General features: G+C 44.3%; 1 protein-coding gene across 1 annotated transcript in view; it reads left to right on the forward strand.

Moving 5' to 3' along the window:
• The first annotated feature begins 785 nt into the window (after nucleotides 1–785).
• TMED10 (transmembrane p24 trafficking protein 10) overlaps nucleotides 786–22,370 on the forward strand; it is a 53,376-nt gene continuing 31,791 nt past the window's right edge. The window contains exon 1 of the mRNA XM_066344323.1: nucleotides 786–1,282. Within this exon, the coding sequence (XP_066200420.1) occupies nucleotides 1,058–1,282 (225 nt within the window). The 5' untranslated portion in view covers nucleotides 786–1,057. The remainder of the gene's footprint in view (nucleotides 1,283–22,370) is intronic.

Consider the following 22,370-nt stretch of genomic DNA (forward strand, 5'->3'; position numbering starts at 1 on the left):
ACTAAGGTGCCTCAATGAAGAACTGATGCTTCTCTCTCCCTTCCTGTCTGTCCCTATCTGTCCCTCTGTCTCTGTCACACCCACAAAATAAATAAATAAACATATTGGTATACATGCATGGTATAGCATCTGGCACATAGTTGATACTCAATAAATATTTGTTAAACGAAAGCATGGTAACTGTGTAAATCTGCTTCCTATAGACGAGTGAATTTGATTCCTAAAATGTTTGTGCGTTTGAAACACACAAATACTTGCCTTCCCTTGACAACGCTCATCTGGTAAAACGAATTACGTCCATCTCTGAGACCAGACTAAAACACGCTGTTTTATTTGACTGTAATACAAAACACAAAGTCAGTTTGAACATTACCTAGCATAAGTGCTAAATAAGATGCACATTCAGAAAGCGAACAATTACTCCAGCCCAAATAGTCTGCTCAGCAGCATGCACTGGCCGCCCGTCCAGTTCACATTCACCAGGGGCCTTCTACTTCTCTGAGGTCCGGCCCCGCTCGCCTCGTAGCCATACAATCTTTCCGCTCAGACTACCGAAGTTTTCCTCAAGGAGTCAACGTCGCAGCTGTCATACTAGGGCCGGTAAGGCGGCACTGGAACTGCGCAACCTCCGCCTCTGTCCCCGCCCCGCGCACCTCGACAGCGGCCGGGCCAGCCCCGCAAAGGACTTTGTGGCTGTTTCCTATTGGGGCTCGGTTGCTATGGTATCACCAGCCTAAAAAGTGCTGGCAGTTTCCGTAAGTTAAAGAAGAATTACTTCCGGGTCTGCCCTTACTGGCTATGGCTGACTGAGCAGACCCCGAATTCAACGAAAATAAGTTTTCCTAGGGAAACTTCTCGAAAACCAGATTTAACCACTCTTAATTTGTGGGTGTGACCTGGTACCATATCCTTTCTTTCCTTTCAAAAGATTTACTATATAGTCTTCGTCTATTTGCCAGTCTCCAAAATGGCGCCGGGCGTAGGCCAGAGGTCAGTCACGTGGGCCCTCCCGGTTCCGGCGCTGTAGAGGCCCGGGTGGTGAACAGTCTCCGGCACCATGTCTGGTTTGTCTGGCCCTCGAGTCCAGCGTGGCCCTTGCCAGTTAGCGTTGCTGCTCTTATTCCTGCTCGGCCCCAGCTCGGTTCTTCCCATCTCCTTCCATCTTCCTGTTAACTCCCGCAAGTGCCTTCGCGAGGAGATCCACAAGGACCTGCTGGTGACCGGCGCATACGAGATCACCGACCAGTCCGGGGGCGCGGGCGGCCTGCGCACCCACCTCAAGGTGCGGCCCTGGGCGGGGCGCGGCGGGAGACCTCCGGCGTAGGCGAGGGGAAGACCGAGGGCTGGGGCTGGGGGTGTCCGGCGTGCGGAGGTCTGGAGGGCGGCTGGGCCTCCCCGGAGCGCGAAGGGCGGGTCGGGGAGACCGCCCCCTCACCTTGCTGGTTGGCGTTCGCGGGGCGGGGCTGTGCGCCAACGCTCCGGAACCCCGAGCGCGGCCGCCGCGAGGTCTTGGCGGATGTGGTGACAGCTGAGCTGGGGCGACCTCGACTTGGGTCGTCGTCGGGACCGTATATCTGTGTTGGGCTTAGGTACCTTGAACTGTAACTTGGTTCTTAGAAAAAGTTTTTGGATGTTGATTATTTGTGGGGATTGGAGTCATAAGACCCACTGAAACCTGCAAGAAGATATTAGAGGCGTTGACGCTTATTGAGAACAATGAAACCTGTTATTTGTTGAGCATTTAGCTCGGTGTGCGATCTTGTGCTACTTTACATACATTTCTGTTTAGTTCCTACACTCCTCTGTGAAGTAGGTACTGTTAGCTTCATTTTACACAGAAGGAAACTGAGGCTCAGAGAGACAGTAGAATAAAGTGATCCCAGAGCTGGAATCGATTCTTAGTTTGGGAGTTGTGTAAGGTGAAAGAAAGTGCTGGAATTTTGTTCTCTCTTTCCTTTTTTTTTTAATTTTATTTGTATTTTTCTGAAGTTGGAAACGGGGAGGCAGTCAGACAGACTGCCTCCCCGTTTCCATGCGGCCGAGCGGGATCCACCCGGCATGCCCACCAGGGGGCGATGCTCTGTTGCGACCAGAGCCATTCTAGCGCCTGAGGCAGAGGCCATGGAGCCATCCTCAGCGCCCGGGCCAACTTTGCTCCAAGGGAGCCTCGGCTGCGGGAGGGGAAAAGAGAGACAGAGAGGAAGGAGAGGGGGAGGGGTGGAGAAGCAGATGGGCGCCTCTCCTGTGTGCCCTGACCGGGAATCGAACCCGGGACTTCTGCACGCCAGGCCGACGCTCTACCATTGAACCAACTGGCCAGGACCCTCTCCTTGCTTTTTATTTGTAATTCCAGTGATCGACTAAATGGATTATTGGTCACAAGTGGTCTGAGTCTCTAGTCCTTTCCTTGCTAGTACCCCAGAGTCTGGAGTTGGCCAAGTCTCATGTAAATTTCAACGGTACTCTCTTGGTGACAACTACTATCATCCTGTCAGTCTGGGCCCATTTTGCCATTAGGATGACCGGATTGATCTTTGAAACGTTAATATAGTTTGATATTACTCAACATTGATTACATTTTAGGTACTTTTATTTTTTTTTATTTTTATTTTTTTTCATTTTTCTGAAGCTGGAAACGGGGAGAGACAGTCAGACAGACTCCCGCATGCGCCTGACCGGGATCCACCTGGCACGCCCACCAGGGGCGATGCTCTGCCCATCCTGGGCGTCGCCATGTTGCGACCAGAGCCACTCGAGCGCCTGAGGCAGAGGCCACAGAGCCATCCCCAGCGCCCGGGCCATCTTTGCTCCAATGGAGCCTTGGCTGCGGGAGGGGAAGAGAGAGACTGAGAGGAAAGCGCGGCAGAGGGGTGGAGAAGCAAATGGGCACTCCTCCTGTGTGCCCTGGCCGGGAATTGAACCCGGGTCCTCCGCACGCTAGGCCAACGCTCTACCGCTGAGCCAACCGGCCAGGGCCATTTTAGGTACTTTTATTCATTCACAACACGCACGTGGTTTTTTGTTTTGTTTTGTTTTGTTTTTACAGAGAGTCAGAGAGAGCAATAGGGACAGACAGACAGGAACGGAGAGATGAGAAGCATCAATCATTAGTTTTTCGTTGTTCATTGATTGCTTTCTCATAGGGCCTTCAGCAGACCGAGTAACCCCTTGCTCGAGCCAGCGAACTTGGGTCCAAGCTGGTGAGCTTTTGCTCAAACCAGATGAGCCCACGCTCAAGCTGGCAACCTCGGGGTCTCGAACCTGGGTCCTTCGTATCCCAGTCTGACGCTCTATGCACGTGGGGTTTTTTGTTTGTTTCTTTTGTTGTTGTTTTTACAGAGACAGAGAGAGTCAGAGAGAGAGATAGACAGGGACAGACAGGTAGGGAGAGATGAGAAGCATCAATCATTAGTTTTTCGTTGGCCATTGCTTACACTTTAGTTGTTCATTGATTGCTTTCTCATATGTGCCTTGACCGCGGGCCTTCAGCAAACCGAGTAACCCCTTGCTCGAGCCAGCAACCTTGGGTCCAAGCTGGTGAGCTTTTGCTCAAACTAGATGAGCCGGTGCTCAAGCTGGCGACCTCGGGGTCTCGAACCTGGTTCCTCAGCATCCCAGTCCAATGCTCTATCCACTGTGCCCCCACTTGGTCAGGCTTGTTTTGTTTTTTTTTAACAGAGTGGGTCTTAGACTAAATAAAAAGAGACATTTTTACTTTTTAATAGCACTTAAGTATAAGAGGACCATGATTTTCAAGTATTGGAACCCAGTAGTGGTAATAGAGAGAAACTGTTTTCAGGGCTATTGCTCAGTGACCCATCCTTTTATTAGTCTCTTCAGGTACCAAACTAATGTCTGGCCAGGAAAGCCATGATGGCATATTAGAGGCTAAAGACAATGTTTTGGTCATGGTTCTGGCCCTTCAAAGGATGTAGATAGTACATAGAATCAGAGAACAATTTGAACAAAGAAGGAGATTTGACTCTTATCTCTCCAGTGTTGACCCCTCTGATTTGTATTTATATTTTAAAAACCTTCAGTAGCTTACTGTTGTCCATCAGATAAAGTTCAAATTTCCAACATTCCCTGTAAGGCACTTCATCTGTTCCTGAAGCTTTATATATGTACTTTGTGGTTACTCCCCACTTTGCATTTTACAAATGAACGACCCTAAACAGTACCCTAAGCTCACTTATTTTCATTTTATGTTATAACCACTTGTGTTTATACCTCGGCTTCCTTATTAGATTCTTAGTATCTTGAGGGTAGGATTTATCTTCATGTTCCTATTCTTCAGAATGTGGCATACTGCCTTGCTTCTGGTAAGCACTTAATAAATATAGGAACATATTGCATGACCTAATGGGAATTATATCTGTATCCAAAGCTGCTGAAAGAACTCCTAACAGGAGCCTGTATATCTACCGTACATGCTAGTATTTTGCCATTATGGATAATTGGGAGTGGTATTAGAAACTTAATTTAGAGTAGCCAGAACTCAGCTCTTGATATGGGCCTTGTTGGCACATCTGATTTTTCAAATGAAGTTAGAAATCCAGATTATGATGTGAAAACTCCTGATTTTTAAATGTGACGAACTAATTCAGATTGTTTTTGGCATTGATTTGTTTTCCGTTTTATGGAGAAGAGCAGTTTATTGACCATATACCCAGTACTCAGAATCTTAGTTACTAGGGCCTTGTCACACTGATTTCATCTTAATTGCTTCCCCCTTTCATTTATGCTGAATTGTTTTAAAATAAATCACAGTATCCTGGTATTTCAGTCCTGCATACTTCTGCATGAATCTCTTAAAATTATGAACATAATTACAGTGTTTTGCAGCTATACTCACATATCACAAGATTAATTACTCACATATCACAAGATTAATAATTTTTTTTTTTTTTTGTATTTTTCTGAAGCTGGAAACGGGGAGAGACAGTCAGACAGACTCCCGCATGCGCCCGACCGGGATCCACCCGGCACACCCACCAGGGGCGACGCTCTGCCCACCAAGGGGCGATGCCCTGCCCCTCCGGGGCCTCACTCTGTTGCGACCAGAGCCACTCTAGTGCCTGGGGCAGAGGCCAAGGAGCCATCCCCAGCGCCCGGGCCATCTTTGCTCCAGTGGAGCCTCGGCTACGGGAGGGGAAGAGAGAGACAGAGAGGAAGGAGAGGGGGAGGGGTAGAGAAGCAGATGGGCGCTTCTCCTGTGTGCCATGGCCGGGAATCGAACCCGGGACTTCCGCACGCCAGGCCGACGCTCTACCACTGAGCCAACTGGCCAGGGCCAAGATTAATAATTTTTTTTTTTTTTTACAGGGACAGAGAGAGAGTCAGAGAGAGGGATAGATAGGGACAGACAGACAGGAACGGAGAGAGATGAGAAGCATCAATCATTAGTTTCTCGTTGCAACACCTTAGTTGTTCATTGATTGCTTTCTCATATGTGCCTTGACCGTGGGCCTTCAGCAGACCGAGTGACCCCTTGCTCAGTGACCTTAGGTCCGAGCTGGTGAGCTTTTTTTTGCTCAACCCAGATGAGCTCATGCTCAAGCTGGCGACCTCGGGGTCTCGAACCTGGGTCTTCTGCATCCCAGTCCGACGCTCCATCCACTGCGCCACCACCTGGTCAGGCACATACTTACATTTTGAATTTATGTTTGCTTTCTTGAGGTGTCGTTTAACCAGTCCTGTCCCTCATGTTTCTTGTAAAAGGAATCAAATGTAAAGACATACATAGATTCGGGTTTATCTTTTTGGTGAGGGTATTTCATGGGTGCTGTTGTGTATTTGAGGTGATATCATGACAGACTACACAGTACTTTTTGTGCCCCGTAGTGCTGCTAAGATTGACCAGTGGTTTCATGTGTGTATTAGTGTCTTACTGCTGCTGTAACGAATTCCAGAACTCAGTGGCTTAACACAACACACATTTATCTTACAGTTCTTGAAGTCAGAAGTCCTGAAAAGCTAGGTGTCATCAGGACAGTATTCCTTCTCATTTTAGGAGAAGGCTCTAGGGAAGAATTTGTTTCCTTGCCTTTTTCAACTTCTAGAGACTCCCTGCATTCTTTGGCTGGTGACCCCTTCTTCCATATTGAAAGCCAGTAGCTTTCAATTAGGGTGAAACAAGTTAACATAATATAGGTCTCAACTGCCCAATTCTACAACACATCTCTGTGCACTCAATTGTGTGTTCACCCCGCGTCCCAAGTCAAGTCTTTCTGTTTATGCCCCCATACTTTCTCCTACCCTCTCCCACCACCTACAACCACCTCACTGTTGTGTCCATGAAGATTTGTGTGTGTGTGTGTGTGTGTGTGTGTGTGTGTGTGTGTGTGACAGAGACAGAGAGAGGGACAGATAGGGACAGGCAGGCAGGAAGGGAGAGAGATGAGTAGCATCAATCTTTTGTTGTGGCACCTTGACTGGGGGCTACAGCAGACCGAGTGACCTCTTGCTCAAGCCAGTGACCATGGGCTCAAGCTGGTGAGCCTTGCTCAAACCAGTTGAGCCCGCACTCAAGCCAGCGACCTCGGGATTTCGAACCTGGGTCCTCTACGTCCCTGTCCAATGCTGTATACACTGCACCACCACCTGGATTTTATTTATTTATTTTTTTTTTACAGAGAGTCAGAGAGACGGATAAATAGGGGCAGACAGACAGGAATGGAGAGATGAGAAGCATCAATCATTAGTTTCCATTGCGCATTGTGACACCTTAGTTGTTCATTGATTGCTTTCTCATATGTGCCTTGACCGTGGGGCTACAGCAGACTGAGTGACCCCTTGCTTGAGCCAGCGACCTTGGCCTCAAGCTGGTGAGCCTTGCTCAAACCAGATGAGCCCACGCTTAAGCTGGCGACCTCGGGGTCTCGAGCCTGGGTCTTTCCGCATCCCAGTCCGACGCTCTATCCACTGCGCCACCGCCTGGTAAGGCTGGATTTATTTTTAAAGAATTCATCAATTAAGACCATTTGGTTATCCTGAAATTAAGAATTCATATAGGAAAGGCAGGAAAAATGCAGAATCTTTTCTTCAATGTTTTTCAGAGTAAGGAATTGTGCTTGTCATTTTCAATATAGTCCAGAGGGTTAACTATTCTGAAATTATTTTTTGTTGTTTCAAGTTTTAGTCATTGTTTAGTCAGTTACATTCATTCCTTATGCTCATGTCTCTGGCTTCCATATATCCTTTTGACACAATCCCATTAGGCTTTGATAGCTTCCTTGTTTTGTGGAACAATAAGCTATCCTAGGCTCATCTTTTGTGTGTTCAGCACCTGATCTGGAAGTAGCTACTCCACCAAGGAGTTCTGGTTCCTTTTAGTGAGGAATGGTATTTTAGAGACTACAAGCTGGATGTCACTTTTAAAAATTTAATATACTGAGCAGGCCTGACCAGGATGTGGCGCAGTGGATAGAGTGCCTGATGGGAAGCAGAAGACCCAGGTTCGAAACCCTGAGGTCGCCAGCTTGAGTGAGGGGTTGCTGACTTGAGCGTGGAATCATGTGGGATTATAGACATGATCCAGTGGTCACTGGCTTGAGCCCAAAGGTTGCTGGCTTGAACCTAAGATCAGTGCTCGAGCAAGAGGTCACTCGCTCTGCTGTAGCCCCCCAGTCAGGGCACATATGAGAAATCAATCACTGAACAACTAAGGAGCTGCAATGAAGAATTGATGCTTCACATCTCTCTCCCTGTCTGTCTGTCCCTTTCTCTCTCTTTCTTGAAAAAAATTTTTATTTTTTTTATTTATTTATTTTTACAGAGACAGAGAGAGTGTCAGAGAGCGGGATAGACAGGGACAGACAGGACGGAGAGATGAGAAGCATCAATCATCAGTTTTTCCTTGCGCATTGCAACACCTTAATTGTTCATTGATTGCCTTCTCATACGTGCCTTGACCGTGGGCCTTCAGCAGACCGAGTAACCCCTTGCCCGAGCTAGCGACCTTGGGCTCAAGCTGGTGAGCTTTTGCTCAAACCAGATGAGCCCGCGCTCAAGCTGGTGACCTCGGGGTCTCAAACCTGGGTCTTCCGCATCCCAGTTCGACGCTCTATCCACTGCACCACCGCCTGGTCAGGCAATTTTTTTATATTATATATTTTTTTATATTACACACACACACACACACACACACTGAGTAGGCCACAGAATACATTTGTGGACTTGATCTAGTTCCTAATAGTATCTGTTCACTCAGTTCTGGTTTCTCTTAAATTTTGACCACTGTGGCTGAGACTGCCTCAAGGATCCTCTCTATGCATCATTTCACCTTCTGAAGTGCAACTCCTGAGTGCAAGAATCTGGTTCAGCTCCTTTTATGCCAGCCTACATTCCAATCCTTCTCTTTGGACTTATGTCCATTTCTGGTTCAAGCAGGCATAGTTTGGGTAGAGGTTAGAACTGGACAAACTGTGTACTGTAATGCAAAAATCTGGCCAACTGGGCTTGGCATTTAGTTGTGCTCTACATGAGGAAGTCTCTCTTAGAAGGATCTTTGTGAATGTAGTATCTTTTTTTTTTTTTTTCTGAAGCTGGAAACGGGGAGATACAGTCAGACAGACTCCCGCATGCGCCCAACCGGGATTCACCCGGCACGACGCTCTACCCACCAGGGGGCGATGCTCTGCCCCTCCGGCTGCCGAGACCAGAGCCACCCCAGCACCTGGGGCAGAGGCCAAGGAGCCATCCCCAGCACCCGGGCCATCTTTGCTCCAATGGAGCCTTGGCTGCGGGAGGGGAAGAGAGAGACAGAGAGGAAGGAGGGGGGTGGTAGAGAAGCAAATGGGTGCCTCTCCTATGTGCCCTGGCCGGGAATTGAACCCGGGTCCCCCGCACGCCAGGCCAACGCTCTACCGCTGAGCCAACCGGCCAGGGCCGTGAATGTAGGATCTTGATTGACTTGTCTAATTCACCTTCTTCCTGTCAAAGAGCACCTTAATGTCCATTAAATACATCAGTATTATCATATATCACTCTATGTTGTAGTGTGTGTTTACCCATCTCCTCAGATAAACTAAAAGCTCCTTGAGCAGAGACTGTCTCATTCATCATTGAAATGCCTGTGTCTAATACAGTGCCTGGCACATAGTAGAACTTCAACATCAGGAATAAATGAACAAATGAATTGGCACTGTTCTAGCCTCATCTCTGATCTTTCCCTCTCTCTTCCTCTTCACTTTTCTTTACTCACTACCAACTAGCCATACTGAACACCTTCCAGTTCTGACTACAGTACAGTGTTCTCTTAACCTGGACCGGTCTTTGCCTGTACTCCTTTTCTGTCTGCTTCCATTACATCCTGTTTGGCATGACACTTTTATATAGTATGGTGCTTACTTTGTGAGCTCCTTAATGTCTTACTCATCTTGTGTCCTCAGTTTAATGTACTGTGTAGGCATTGTTGTACAACTAAGTTAATACATAGCTTAGTGTTATTGACAAGCCTGTGGTATAGTGGAAAGAGCCTGGACCTGGAGTCAGACAGTTTTGAATTCAAATTCCAGCAGCACCACCACTTATAGAGTGCATAGTCTTGGGGGAATTAGAGTGCATAACCCTTTCCCTTGGGTCCGGTCCCTTGTCTGTAAGGTAGGGATGACAGATCTCAGACTTGTTAGAAGGACTAATTGAAATGAGTTTTTATTGTGCCAAGCTCATGGTGATAGGCCATAGGCAATAGTACTCTTTCCTCTGTTGAATGAAAATTGAATTGCTAATCTGACTCCCCTGTCCTATATCATTGCAGTGACCAGATAAAGAACATGTTAATGGGAGTAATTCTGAGTATTTTGTTTGTGATTCTTCCATTCATTCAATAAATATTTGTTTAATATTTAGTGTATGCCAGACCTAGTTGGGGATATGGAAATGAACAGCAGACAAGGTCCGTTAACTCTGGTGGAGAACAGACAATAAACAAGTTAAAAAATACACAAAATTTCTGGTAGTAAACATAGACACTTCCTCATTACTTCAAGTCCTTAATAAAAGTCTGTTGTAGGGATTTAGAATCTCGACTCTGTTGATTTTTGAGTTGAAAATTACATTTTCATTAAGACTAGATGATACCATAATAGTTTAATAGGCTCTAGTACCATTTATTATTTAGAATGCTTGTGAAAATTGGAGGATGAATTCATTTTAGGGGATGAAATGAGTTGTTGTCTTAGAGTGATTTATACTTTGGGACTAGACTGCAAAAAGAGAAAAGGCAACTGTGGGAGTTGTCACAGTCATCGCCAGAAAGGAAAGAAAAGCCCAATGGTAATCATTTAAATCATTTATACTTTTTCAGCCTCTTCCAAATAATCTAATTGGTACTCATTTTTTCATTGTCATTTTTCAAGAGTGCTAATGAAAATTAACAACCTATTTTACTAAATGAGATTTTTAAATTTGGGTATTTACTCTGTTATGGTCCCAATCTTTCCCAACTAGTGAGAAAGCCAAATACGTGAAGAATGCAGCCTTGAGTCATAAGCCTATCACAAATTATCAGGAAGCTTCTTGACAGTTGGGAAACCATTGGCTTATAAACTGCCCCTCTCTCCACTGCATGCCAAAAGCTGTATGAAAAGATAAAAGTGCGTGTGTGTGTATGTGCACGTGCGCACGTACACACGCGATGTAGTTTTTAGATCAGGGGTCGGGAACCTATGGCTCTCAAGCCAGATGTGGCTCTTTTGATGGCTGCATCTGGCTCGCAAACAAATCTTTAATAAAATAAAAATAACGTTAAAAATATAAAACATTCGCCTGACCAGGCGGTGGCGCAATGGATAGAGCGTAGGACTGGGATGCGGAAGACCCAGGTTCAAGACCCCAAGGTCGCCAGCTTGAGCACAGGCTCATCTGGTTTGAGCAAGGCTCACCAGCTTGGACCCAAGGTCGCTGGCTCAAGCAAGGGGTTACTCGGTCTGCTGAAGGCCCAGGGTCAAGGCACATATGAGAAAGTAATCAATGAACAACTAAGGTGTCGCAACAAAAAACAAATGATTGATGCTTCTCATCTCTCTCCGTTCCCATCTGTCTGTCCCTAACTATCCCTCTCGCTGACTCTCTGTCTCTGTAAAAAATAAAACAAAAACCAAAAAAACCCCAAAAATATAAAACATTCTCATGTATAACAATCCATTCATTTCCTACCGCTCATGTTCATGGTTGTGGGTGGCTGGAGCCAATCACAACTGTCCTCCGGGACAACACCAAATTTTTATTGGATAATGCATAACGTACACGGGTCGTTGTATGGCTCTCACGGAATTACATTTTAAAATATGTGGCATTCATGGCTCTCTCAGCCAAAAAGGTTCCCAACCCCTGTTTTAGATTATTTTATTTGGAACAGTTATATTTCAGTTTATTACTGTTGTCTGTACTGAGGGCTGATCTTTTTAGTATGTCTGTTTCAAATTTACATTTGCTGTGACTGTTCAGTATGTTAGAAACGAGTCAGTAAATAGGTGCTTTAGTACAGAAGGGTAATTGGTACATTAACTTTTTTTTAAGATTTTTATTTATTCATTTTAGAGTGAGAGGAGAGAGAGAGAAAGAGAGAAGGGGAGGAGGAGCAGGAAGCATCAACTTCCATATGTGCCTTGACCAGGCAAGCCCAGGGTTTTGAACCAGAGACCCCAGCATTCCAGGTCAATGCTTTATCCACTGCGCCACCACAGGTCAGGCTTGGTACATTAACATTTAACTTATTTTTAGAGAGAGAGCAAGAGAGAGGGACAGACAGACTAAAAGGGAAAGAGATGAGAAGCATCAATTTTTTTTGTGTGTGTGACAGAGACAGAGAGAGTCAGAGAGAAGGACAGATAGGGACAGGCAGACAGGAACGTAGAGAGATGAGAAGCATCAGTTCTTCATTGCAGCACCTTAGTTGTTCATTGATTGCTTTCTTATATGTGCCTTGATGGGGGGGCGGGGGGGCTACAGCAGACTGAGTGACACCTTGCTCGAGCCAGCGACCTTGGACTCAAGCTGGTAAGCTTTGCTCAAACCAGATGAGCTTACACTCAAGCTGGCGACCTCGGGGTTTCGAACCTGGGTCCTCTGCATCCCAGTCCTACGCTCTATCCACTGCGCCACCGCCTGGTCAGGTGAGAAGCATCAATTCTTCCTTGAGGCATCATAGTTGTTCATTGATTGCTTTCTCATATGTGCCTTGACGGGGGGGGGGGGGGGGGGCTGCAGCAGAATGAGTGACCCCTTGCTCAAGCAAGCAACCATGGGATCATGTTATGATCCCATGCTCAAGCCGGATGAGCCCATGCTCAAGCCAGCAACCTCAGGGTTTAGAACCTGAGTCCTCAGTATCCCAGTCCAACGCTCTATCCAATGTGCCACCAACTGGTCAGGCGGTATGTTAACATTTAATAATATTAAAATCTAGTTTCTTTTCATATTATATCCAAAATTTCTAGTTTTAAATTAAAACCAAACCTTATTTTTCCTTGCCATACAAACTAAACAATATGATAAATCATTTAAATCTCTCCTATTCAGTAAACAGTTGTCCACAGTCATCTCTGTTTTGAACTGATCTAGACAAAGAGGACTGCTTATAATTTGAAATTGGACACCATATCTTTATGATGACTTCTGAAGACTGAGTTCAGTTTCTAGGAAAATGGAACGGATTTATAGAAGTAATCTAGTGGGATGCAGTGACTCTGTGCTGTTTCTTGTGTGAATTGCTGACTGGTGGTTGATCCTGAGCCATGACCCCCATACGCATACACAGCCTGGCAGCTTGGACAGTAGAGCCCTCTGTGAAATCAGCCAGCTGGCCACAAACCAGAATTTGGGCTCCCAAACAAGTCTCTGACTTGAGGGAGGTTGATGTCATCTGCTTTATTCTGTGTCCGACCTCATTGTTCCACATAACGTGTGGGAAATCAAGGGACTAGTTGTTAAGAAAGAACAAGGCCTTGTTTGTGCCTAAAAGGGTCACACTGGAGGTTTTTACCGTAAATAACTTTGGAACAGTATGAGAAAAAACATTTGATCAGGCTTCGCCCCCGCAGTAGTATTGTTAGGGCAGCTACTGGTCTTTCCTTCTCCCTTCCTCCTCCTCCTCTTTCTTCCCTCTTTCTTCCCCCCACCCTTTCCCCCTCACTCCCACACCCAGTCAAGCATGATGTATTATTGCTTGTGTTAGTTACTGTAGCAGATGCTGATAGAAGCAGGAAGAGACCGTCTCTCCATAATCACCCCAGTGCCTGGAAATTTTCAGTTTCTAGTTTTGACACTTCTACTAGCCTCCTTAAGAAGCAATACTTCTGTGCTGTGCTATTCCATTGCTGACTTGTGTTGGAAATGTAAAAGAATTTGGTGTTGCTAAATGCTGTTTGTGGTTTAAGCTTGACTTTGTTCTGAGTTAGATCTAAATGTGATCCTTTGATTTCAGGGAGGCATTTGACAGACTTGGACTTGGTATTTGCTCTTGTTTGAAAGGGTAAAGTAGTTCATGTCCATTAAATATAGCTTCTACATTATCAGAGTAGTCCTTGCTCTTTGTGCTCGAGAACAATGGTGACTTGTGGTAGCCTTTTAAAAATATGTCTAATACTATTTTTCTAGTTTTAAACTACAACATCTTCATTGATTGAGTGTTCTTTCTTCTTTTTTATATCTTAAAATAATAGACTCCATGGTGCAGGATTTACTTATGAATTGTTAACTAAATGAAGGGTATAGACCAGTGGTAGTCAACCTGGTCCCTACCGCCCACTAGTGGGCATTCCAGCTTTCATGGTGGGCAGTAGCGGAGCAACCAAAGTATAAATAAAAAGATAGATTTAACTAGAGTAAGTTGTTTTATAAAGATTTATTCTGCCAAACTTAGCAAAAATCCGACATAAAGTATTTGGTAAGTAATTATTATTATAGGCTTTAATTTGCTATCACTCTGCTTTATAAATTTTATAAAGTAAAGTACTTCCCTACTTTATAAATCACCATTACTGTGGAACTGGTGGGCAGTTAGAAAATTTTACTACTAACAGAGATACAAAAGTGGGCGGTAGGTATAAGAAGGTTGACTACCCCTGGTGTAGACCCACAACCCCTGATCATTATATATACACACACCATTCTCCCCCTCTTCCATGTAGTTTATTGCTCATTAGATTAAAAAACTCATGCTGGGAGTCGTCTTGTATTTCTTGCTATCCCTTATTTACCTGTCTGCCTTTTTCTTTCTGTTTCCATGCAGTAACCATTTGGATCCTAATCATTTTGGGATTTAGTCAGTGTAGGGAACTTTATCCAGCTTGCAATCCATTATCACCGTTAGGTTGGAAGTATGGTTAGTGACCTAAATATTTATGGAGTTCTGAGTTATCACTAACAAACAATTACAATAATAATAATAATGCTAATAATGACAATAATAACATTAATTGAGTGCTTGCCATGTGCCAGACACTGATCTAGACCCTTTATCTGTATTAAATTTAATCCTCACAGTAGCCTCATGAAGTTTGTGCTATTGTCTTCATTTTACACATGAGGCACAGAGAGGTTAAGGAACATACCCAGGGCCGTGTAGCTAGTAAGTGGCATAATTGTTATTTGAACACAGACCTGAGGTCTGACTCTAGAACAGGGGTCGGGGACCTTTTTGGCTGAGAGAGCCATGAACGCCACATATTTTAAAATGTAATTCCGTGAGAGCCATACAATGACCCGTGTACGTTACACATTATCCAATAAAAATTTGGTGTTGTCCCAGAGGACAGCTGTGATTGGCTCCAGCCACCCGCAACCATGAACATGAACGGTAGGAAATGAATGGATTGTAATACATGAGAATGTTTTATATTTTTAACATTATTTTTTTATTATTCAAGATTTGTCTGCGAGCCAGATGCAGCCATCAAAAGAGCCACATCTGGCTCGTGAGCCATAGGTTCCTGACCCTTGCTCTAGAACCTCAGTGTAGCTACTAAGCTGTACTGTCTCAAAGGGAGAAAAGGATAGGTGTCTCTGTTTCAGTTCATTTTTTTCAATGTATATATAGAGCTTCTATAGGGACTTGCTATTTCTAAATCCCTGTGTTTGTTATTAAGGATCTACAAAATTGATGGTTATCCTTAAAATAATATGTAACATCATATGTTCAGTATTATACTACGGACTGATCATAAACTGGAGATGGAGTGCAGTTGCGAGCCTGTTTGAAGGTTACATCTTCAGATTTTCACCAACTACAACAAAGCCACAAGCTGACTGACCTGCTGCTATTGTAGCACTCCAGGAAAAGAAATTTGCTTTTCATTTTGTTTTTGTTTTTAAACCATATTCTTGGACTGGTAGGATATTAAGCTGATTCAACAAATAAAAGCAATGTGTAACTTGTACCAGTAGGAAGAAGCAGACTTGCCACCTCCCCCCATGGGTCATATGTCATTTTGTAGGAATACGTTTAGACAGTCCAAATAATCTTTTTGTAACATCTCATTTAAAAGGTATGTGAAAATGCTTGTTTTCTGAGTAGACTAAAAATATCTTGAGAATCCAGAGAGAAGTGTGTGTATATATGTGTGCTTGACTTCATTTAAAATATTTTTTAAATTTTTTATTGTAGTATAGTATCAGGTTTACAGAAAAACAGTGAAGATAATACAGTTCCCATATACCCCCCCCCTATCGGTTTCCCCTGTTGTTAACTTTTTATATAAATATGGTATCTTACATTTGTCATACTGAATAACCCAGTGTTGACACATTATTATTTGTGTTTTCCATTGATTTTTGAGAGAGAGAGAAGCATCAACTCATTGTTCCTCTTAGTTTTGCACCCATTGATTGCTTCTCATACACTCCCTGACTGGGGCTTGAACCAGTGACCTCGGGGTCAATCTGGTGCCTTCAGGATTGATCTGGAGACCCCGGGAACCAACTGGCAACCTCGGCGCTCTGGGACAATGCTCTGTCCACTGCGCCACCGGCCAAGGCAACACATTATTATCTACAGTCCATACTTTATTCAGATTTCCTTAGTTTATGCCTTAGTTATTTCCTTAGTTCATTATTTCCTAATGTCCCTTTTTTTCTGTTCCAAAATCCCATCCTGGATATATATTATAATTAGCTCCTTTTGATTATGACAATTTCTCAGAATTTTCTTTCTTTCTTTTTTTTTTTTACTACCTTGTGAGTTTTGAGATGTACTAGTCAAGTGTTTTATAGGATGCCCCTCTTGGGATTTGTCTGATGTTTTCCTCGTGAGAAAACTGAGATTTGGGGAGGGAGATTATAGAGTTAACATGTCATTTTCATCACATCATGTCAGTGGAGCTTACTGTCAGCATGATTTATCACTGTTGATGTTGATCATGATCATCTGGCTGAGGTTGAGTTTGTCAGGTTTTTCTACTATCGGTTTACTTTTTCCCCCTTTCCATACAGTGCTTTTTGCGAGGAAGTCACTATTGGCAGCCCACACTTAAGGGGTGGAGAATTATTCTTGACATCTTTGAGGGTGCTGTTTCTTTCTTTTTCTAAATTTATTGATTAAAAAAAAATTTTTTTTTTACAGCGACAGAGAGAGAGTCAGAGAGAGGGATAGATAGGGACAGGACAGACAGGAACGGAGAGAGATGAGAAGCATCAGTTCTTCATTGCAGCACCTTAGTTGTTCATTGATTGATTTCTCATATGTGCCTTGACCACGGGCCTTCAGCAGACCGAGTAACCCCTTGCTGGAGCCAGCGACCTTGGGTCCAAGCTGGTGAGTTTTGCTCAAACCAGATGAGCCCGCGCTCAAGCTGGCGACCTCGAGGTCTCGAACTTGGGTCCTTCCGCATCCCAGTCCGACGCTCTGTCCACTGTGCCACCGCCTGGTCAGGCAAGGGTACTGTTTTTACAACAGTTATTTGAGAGTCTGTTGAACAGGAGATTTCTCTCTCTTCCCTTGTTTGTTTAATTTTTAATAGTATGGATTCATGGATATTTATTTTGTACTTTGGGTTATAATCCAAATACTACTTTATTTTCTTGCTCAAATTATATCAGCTTTGACTACTGGGACCACTTTCATGGGGCTCCTGTGTCCTTTTGACATATCCCCATTCTTATTTTTCCATTTTGTTTTGTTTTTGAGCACTTCCTTCCTTTTTAGCACTGCAAGATGCTCCAGACTCATCTTGTATATTTCCTGCCTTAGACCTGGGATGAGCCATTTCTCCAGAGACCTGGTTCTTTTTATCAAAGAATGGCATTAGGAACTGAGATCTGGGTGGAAAATATTATTTTTAAGACATCTTTTTCCAGCACTTTATTTATTTATTTATTTATTTACAGACTATGGTAGCAGCAAGTAGCCAAAAGTAGTTTCAGCCTTCTTGCAGCTTTAGAGTAAGGCTGGGAATTCTGTGAGCCACAAGAGGAGCTAGAACGGGAAGAGAAGTGGTTGTGCTAAAGGGCAGAGAAGCAGAGCACAGGAGCATTCATCCAGTTCCTTCAGGTCCCAGCTCTGCATTAGGTCAGGCAGATCATATGGAAGGTCACTAAAAGTACCCATTTGAACTGTAGGAAGGCCATGGTTGAAAATGGAGTGTCTGTTGGTCACAGTCCTTTCGCAAGGAACTTCCAGATAAGTTGTTCTTGGTATTTAGTTCTAGGAAAGTTATCTCTGAAGATAAATTTCTGAGATTTCATCAGAAAACAAATGATGTGTAACCTAACTTGCTTAATTCAGGTTGATAATGCCTATTTGTTTCTTCCTTCAGGAATTCTCTGTTCTCTTTTATTCCTAATTGTTTTATTGCCTAGTGTTTGGGCGTAAGCTCCTTGAAAGTCTTTTTGAAGTAGGCAGGGTATTATCTTTAATTTTATTTTATTTTTGTATTTTTCTGAAGTTGGAAACAGAGAGGCAGTCAGACAGACTCCCGCATGCACCCCACTGGGATCCACCCGGCCCTGGCCGGTTGGCTCAGTGGTAGAGCGTCGGCCTGGCGTGCAGGAGTCCTGGGTTCGATTCCCAGCCAGGGCACACAGGAGAAGCGCCCATCTGCTTCTCCACCCCTCCCCCTCTCCTTCCTCTCTGTCTCTCTCTTCCCCTCCCGCAGCCAGGGCTCCATTGGAGCAAAGTTGGCCCGGGCACTGAGGATGGCTCTATGGCCTCTGCCTCAGGTGCTAGAATGGCTCTGGTTGCAACAGAGTGATGCTCCAGATGGGCAGAGCATCGCCCCCTGGCAGGGTATTATCTTGAATGTTAGGTAAAGGAATAGGAGCAGGCTTTCCAGTCACTGCCTAGAATGGTCCAAGAAAATTCAGTTCTAAATGAGTTTGTATTCCCAGTGACCTCCGTTCTCACTTATTTAACAGTTTCAGTGTGAGAATATTCACATATTCTTGCCTGACCAGGCAGTGGTGCAGTGGATAGAGCATCAGACTGGGATGTGGAGGACCCAGGTTTGGGACCCTGAGGTTGCCAGCTTGAGCGAGGGCTTATCTGGTTTGAGCAAGGCTCACCAGCTTGAGCCCAAGGTTGCTGGCTCAAGCAAGGGGTCACTCAATGTGCTGTAGCCCCACGGTCAAGGAACATATGAGAATTCAATCAATGAACAACTAAGGAACCGCAACGAAGAATTGATGTTTCTCATCTCTCTCCCTTCCTGTCTATCCCTCTCTCTGACTCTTCCTGTCTCTGCCACAAAAAAAAAAAAAAAAAGGAATATTCACATATTCTTGACATCAGCTACTCTGCACATACAATTAACACTTTTTCCCCTACTTTTTTTTTAATTTATTTATTCATTTTAGAGAGGAACAGGAGAGACAGAGAGAGAGAAGGGGGGGAGGAGCTGGAAGCATCAACTCCCATATGTGCCTTGACCAGGCAAGCCCAGGGTTTCGAACCAGCGACCTCAGCATTTCCAGGTCAATTCTTTTTTTTTTTTTTTTTAAATAAATTTTTATTAATGGTAATGGGATGACATTAATAAATCAGGGTACATATATTCAAAGAAAACATGTCTAGGTTACCTTGTCATTAAATTATGTTGCATACCCCTCGCCCAAAGTCAGATTGTCCTTCGCCACCCTCTATCTAGTTCTCTGTGCCCCTCCCCCTCCCCCTAACTCTCCCCCTCCCCCTCCCCCTAACTCTCCCCCTGTCCTCCCTCCCCCCCAGGTCAATTCTTTATCCACTGCGCCACCACAGGTCAGGCCTTTTTCCCCTACTTTTTAAGTTGTGACCTTCGGTTTGCTTTTCTTTAGAAGGTATTATCTAGAAACAATCCTTTATTACTTCCTATTCTTTGATGTTATATGGAAAAAATTTATGGCTTGATACTACCCTTATCTATTTAAGAACTTTACAGTACATAGTATTGTGTTTTTCACTGTTAAAAGGGGAAGAAAAGAGTCCTTTAAGGGCTTGCTGTTACAGTAGGTGAAAGTGGCAGTTAGTTATTATTACCCAGGACGTTCTCTAGTAGGATTTAAAAGGGGAAAAAATAAAATCTCAGTTCTTGAGATACCAAATGATCTTTTAAGGTGATCTATAATCAGAACATTTTCATTATAGGAAATTTAAAACCATCATTTTAGCCTATTAGACTTTGCCAGCTCTGGCTAGTCACTGAGCTTGGCCCAGTTTTCTACTCCCTAATTTTAGCTACCTGCTGATTTATGTAATTATGTTGGGGTTAGGACATGTAGCTTTTTTCCCCCTTAGGATCAGTGGCTTGGTTCCTAAATAGCTGTACAGTTATCGAGAATTCTACTGATTTTCAGAAAAATTCTAGGATCTTTTAGAGTGCCCAGCAGTCCATAAGAGCCTGACATGAAGGTTAAGGTGTCCAGTTGCCTGAATGGATTTCCAAATTTCTAGATAATGATCCTCATATAGTTCTGTCAACTCAGTGTCATGAGGAATGTAGAAATGTGGAGGGCCTGGGGGAATTGTGATCATTATCACACACTATTTCTGGGAGGTAAATTTTCTGGGTGGTAAAAAAGGTACAGGCAGTGATGGGTCCTTTACCTTTAGCCTCTTGTAAATCATTTGAGTTTTTGCCCTACAATGAATTTCTTTTTTTTATTTATTAACTTGAGAGACAGAGAAGACCAGGAATTGAACCCACAACCTTGGTATATCGGAATGATGCTTCAACCAACTAAGCTACCTGGCCATGGCTGAATTTCTATTTCTGTATTTTTAAAATTTTTTCCATTGATTTGAGAGAGAGAGAGAAAGGGAGTAGGGAAAGAGATAGAGAAGTATCAACCTATTTCACTTAGTTGTTCCATTTAGTTGTGCACTCATTGATTGCTTCTCATGTGTGCCATGACAGGGGTTTAAACCCGCAACCTCTGGTGTACCAGGATGACACTTGATCCACTGAGCCACCTGGCTAGGGCCCAGGGCTGAATTTGTAATACATTTTCAAATTTTATACGATAGAATCAACAAAGCAAGAGATTTGCTTTAATGGATACATGATTGCAGTTCCTCAGTACAATGTAGAAGAGGAAAATTTAAACAATTTTTACCCCTCTGAGTACTATTTGAAGGTGTGGATTGTACAAGAGTCTTTCAGAAAAGCATGGCAGACTTTTTAATTCATTCTACAAATTACTCAATAAAGATTTTTGCCAATACCTTAGTAAATAGTTTTCTGACCTACATCTAAGCTCTTTTATCATAGAGTATCCTTAAATTACTTTTTTATTTGAAGAATGCTTTTACTATCTTAGGAGAATACAAAGATCATAAGCTGTTATTCTAGGAAATAAGATGGCAAAATATGTGCCAAATCTTATAAGCCCGATCAAGTTGGGTTGTTTGTTCTAGGCCAGTGACCTGCCCTCTTTCTTTGCCTGACCGAAGATGATGACATCTGTGATGACTGTTGAGTACTATACCCTTGATGTTCATTCCCTCTGTCCTCTATTGGTTTCATTTACATTTAAACATTTCTAGTAACCTGTAATCCTTTCCTTTTCCCTGAAGAATAATCTAGTATAGTGAGCAAATCTGGAAGCTTATTTTTAGAGTTTTTAGATTATCTGGAATATGAAAATCAGTTATTCCTAACACTGTCTTTTTTTTTTTTTTTTTTTTTCTGTATTTTTTCTGAAGCTGGAAACGGGGAGAGACAGTCAGACAGACTCCCGCATGCGCCTGACCGGGATCCACCCGGCACGCCCACCAGGGGGCGATGCTCTGCCCCTCCGGGGCGTCGCTCTGTTGCCACCAGAGCCACTCTAGCGCCTGGGGCAGAGGCCAAGGAGCCATCCCCAGCGCCCAGGCCATCTTTGCTCCAATGGAGCCTCAGCTGCGGGAGGGGAAGAGAAAGACAGAGAGGAAGGAGAGAGGGAGGGGTAGAGAAGCAGATGGGCGCTTCTCCTGTGTGCCCTGGCGGGGAATCGAACCCGGGACCCCTGCACACCAGGCCGACGCTCTATCACTGAGCCAGGGCCCCTAACACTGTCTTTTTGAGCTTCCTCTTTGCGTGTGTGTGTGTGTGTGTGTGCGCGCGTGCATGCAACAGAGAGGGACAGATAGGGACAGACAGGCAGGAAGGGAGAGAGATGAAAAGCATCAATTCTTCATTGCTGCACCTTAGTTGTTCATGGATTGCTTTCTCATATGTGCCTTGACTGAGGGGCTCCAGCAGAACAAGTGATCCCTTGCTCGAGCCAGTAACCATAGGTTCAAGCTGGTGAGCCTTGCTCAAACCAGATGAGCCTGCGCTCAAGCAGGCGACCTCGGGGTTTCGAACCTGAGTCCTCCACGTCCCAGTCTGACCCTCTATCCACTATGCCACTGCCTGGTCAGGCTCCTCTTTGCTCTTAAGACTTGTCATTGTGCTTTTGGGGGCTGGAAAGTGGAGAAGTGTATCTGATGGGTGAACAGATTCTGAAGAAAGGAAGAGTGGCACCACACCAGTGACCATACATAACTTTGGGATTTTATTAGTTCCCACACCATTTATTCTATGTGTATCCAAGGTTCTAAAGTAATCCTTTGTTAAGATTTTTCTTTTAATTGATGATTCAGAAAAAGCATCACACGAACAAGAAGCATTCAGGCATTTTAGGACTATATACTTGCTTGCAGTTTGTCTACTAATTATTGCTGACATTAAGGACTCTACCTTATGCCCACCTGCTAATCTCTTTAAGATGAAGAATACAGCCTGACCAGGCAGTGACACAGTGGATAGAGCGTCGGACTGGGATGTAGAGGACCCAGGTTCGAGACCCCGAGGTCGCCAGCTTGAGCGCGGGCTCATCTGGTTTGAGCAAAGCTCACAAGCTTGGACCCAAGGTCGCTGCCTCAAGCAAGGGGTTACTCGGTCTGCTGTAGCCCCACGGTCAAGGCACATATGAGA

Source organism: Saccopteryx leptura, chromosome 6 (genome assembly GCF_036850995.1).
Source record: "Saccopteryx leptura isolate mSacLep1 chromosome 6, mSacLep1_pri_phased_curated, whole genome shotgun sequence".
Lineage (NCBI taxonomy): Eukaryota > Metazoa > Chordata > Mammalia > Chiroptera > Emballonuridae > Saccopteryx > Saccopteryx leptura.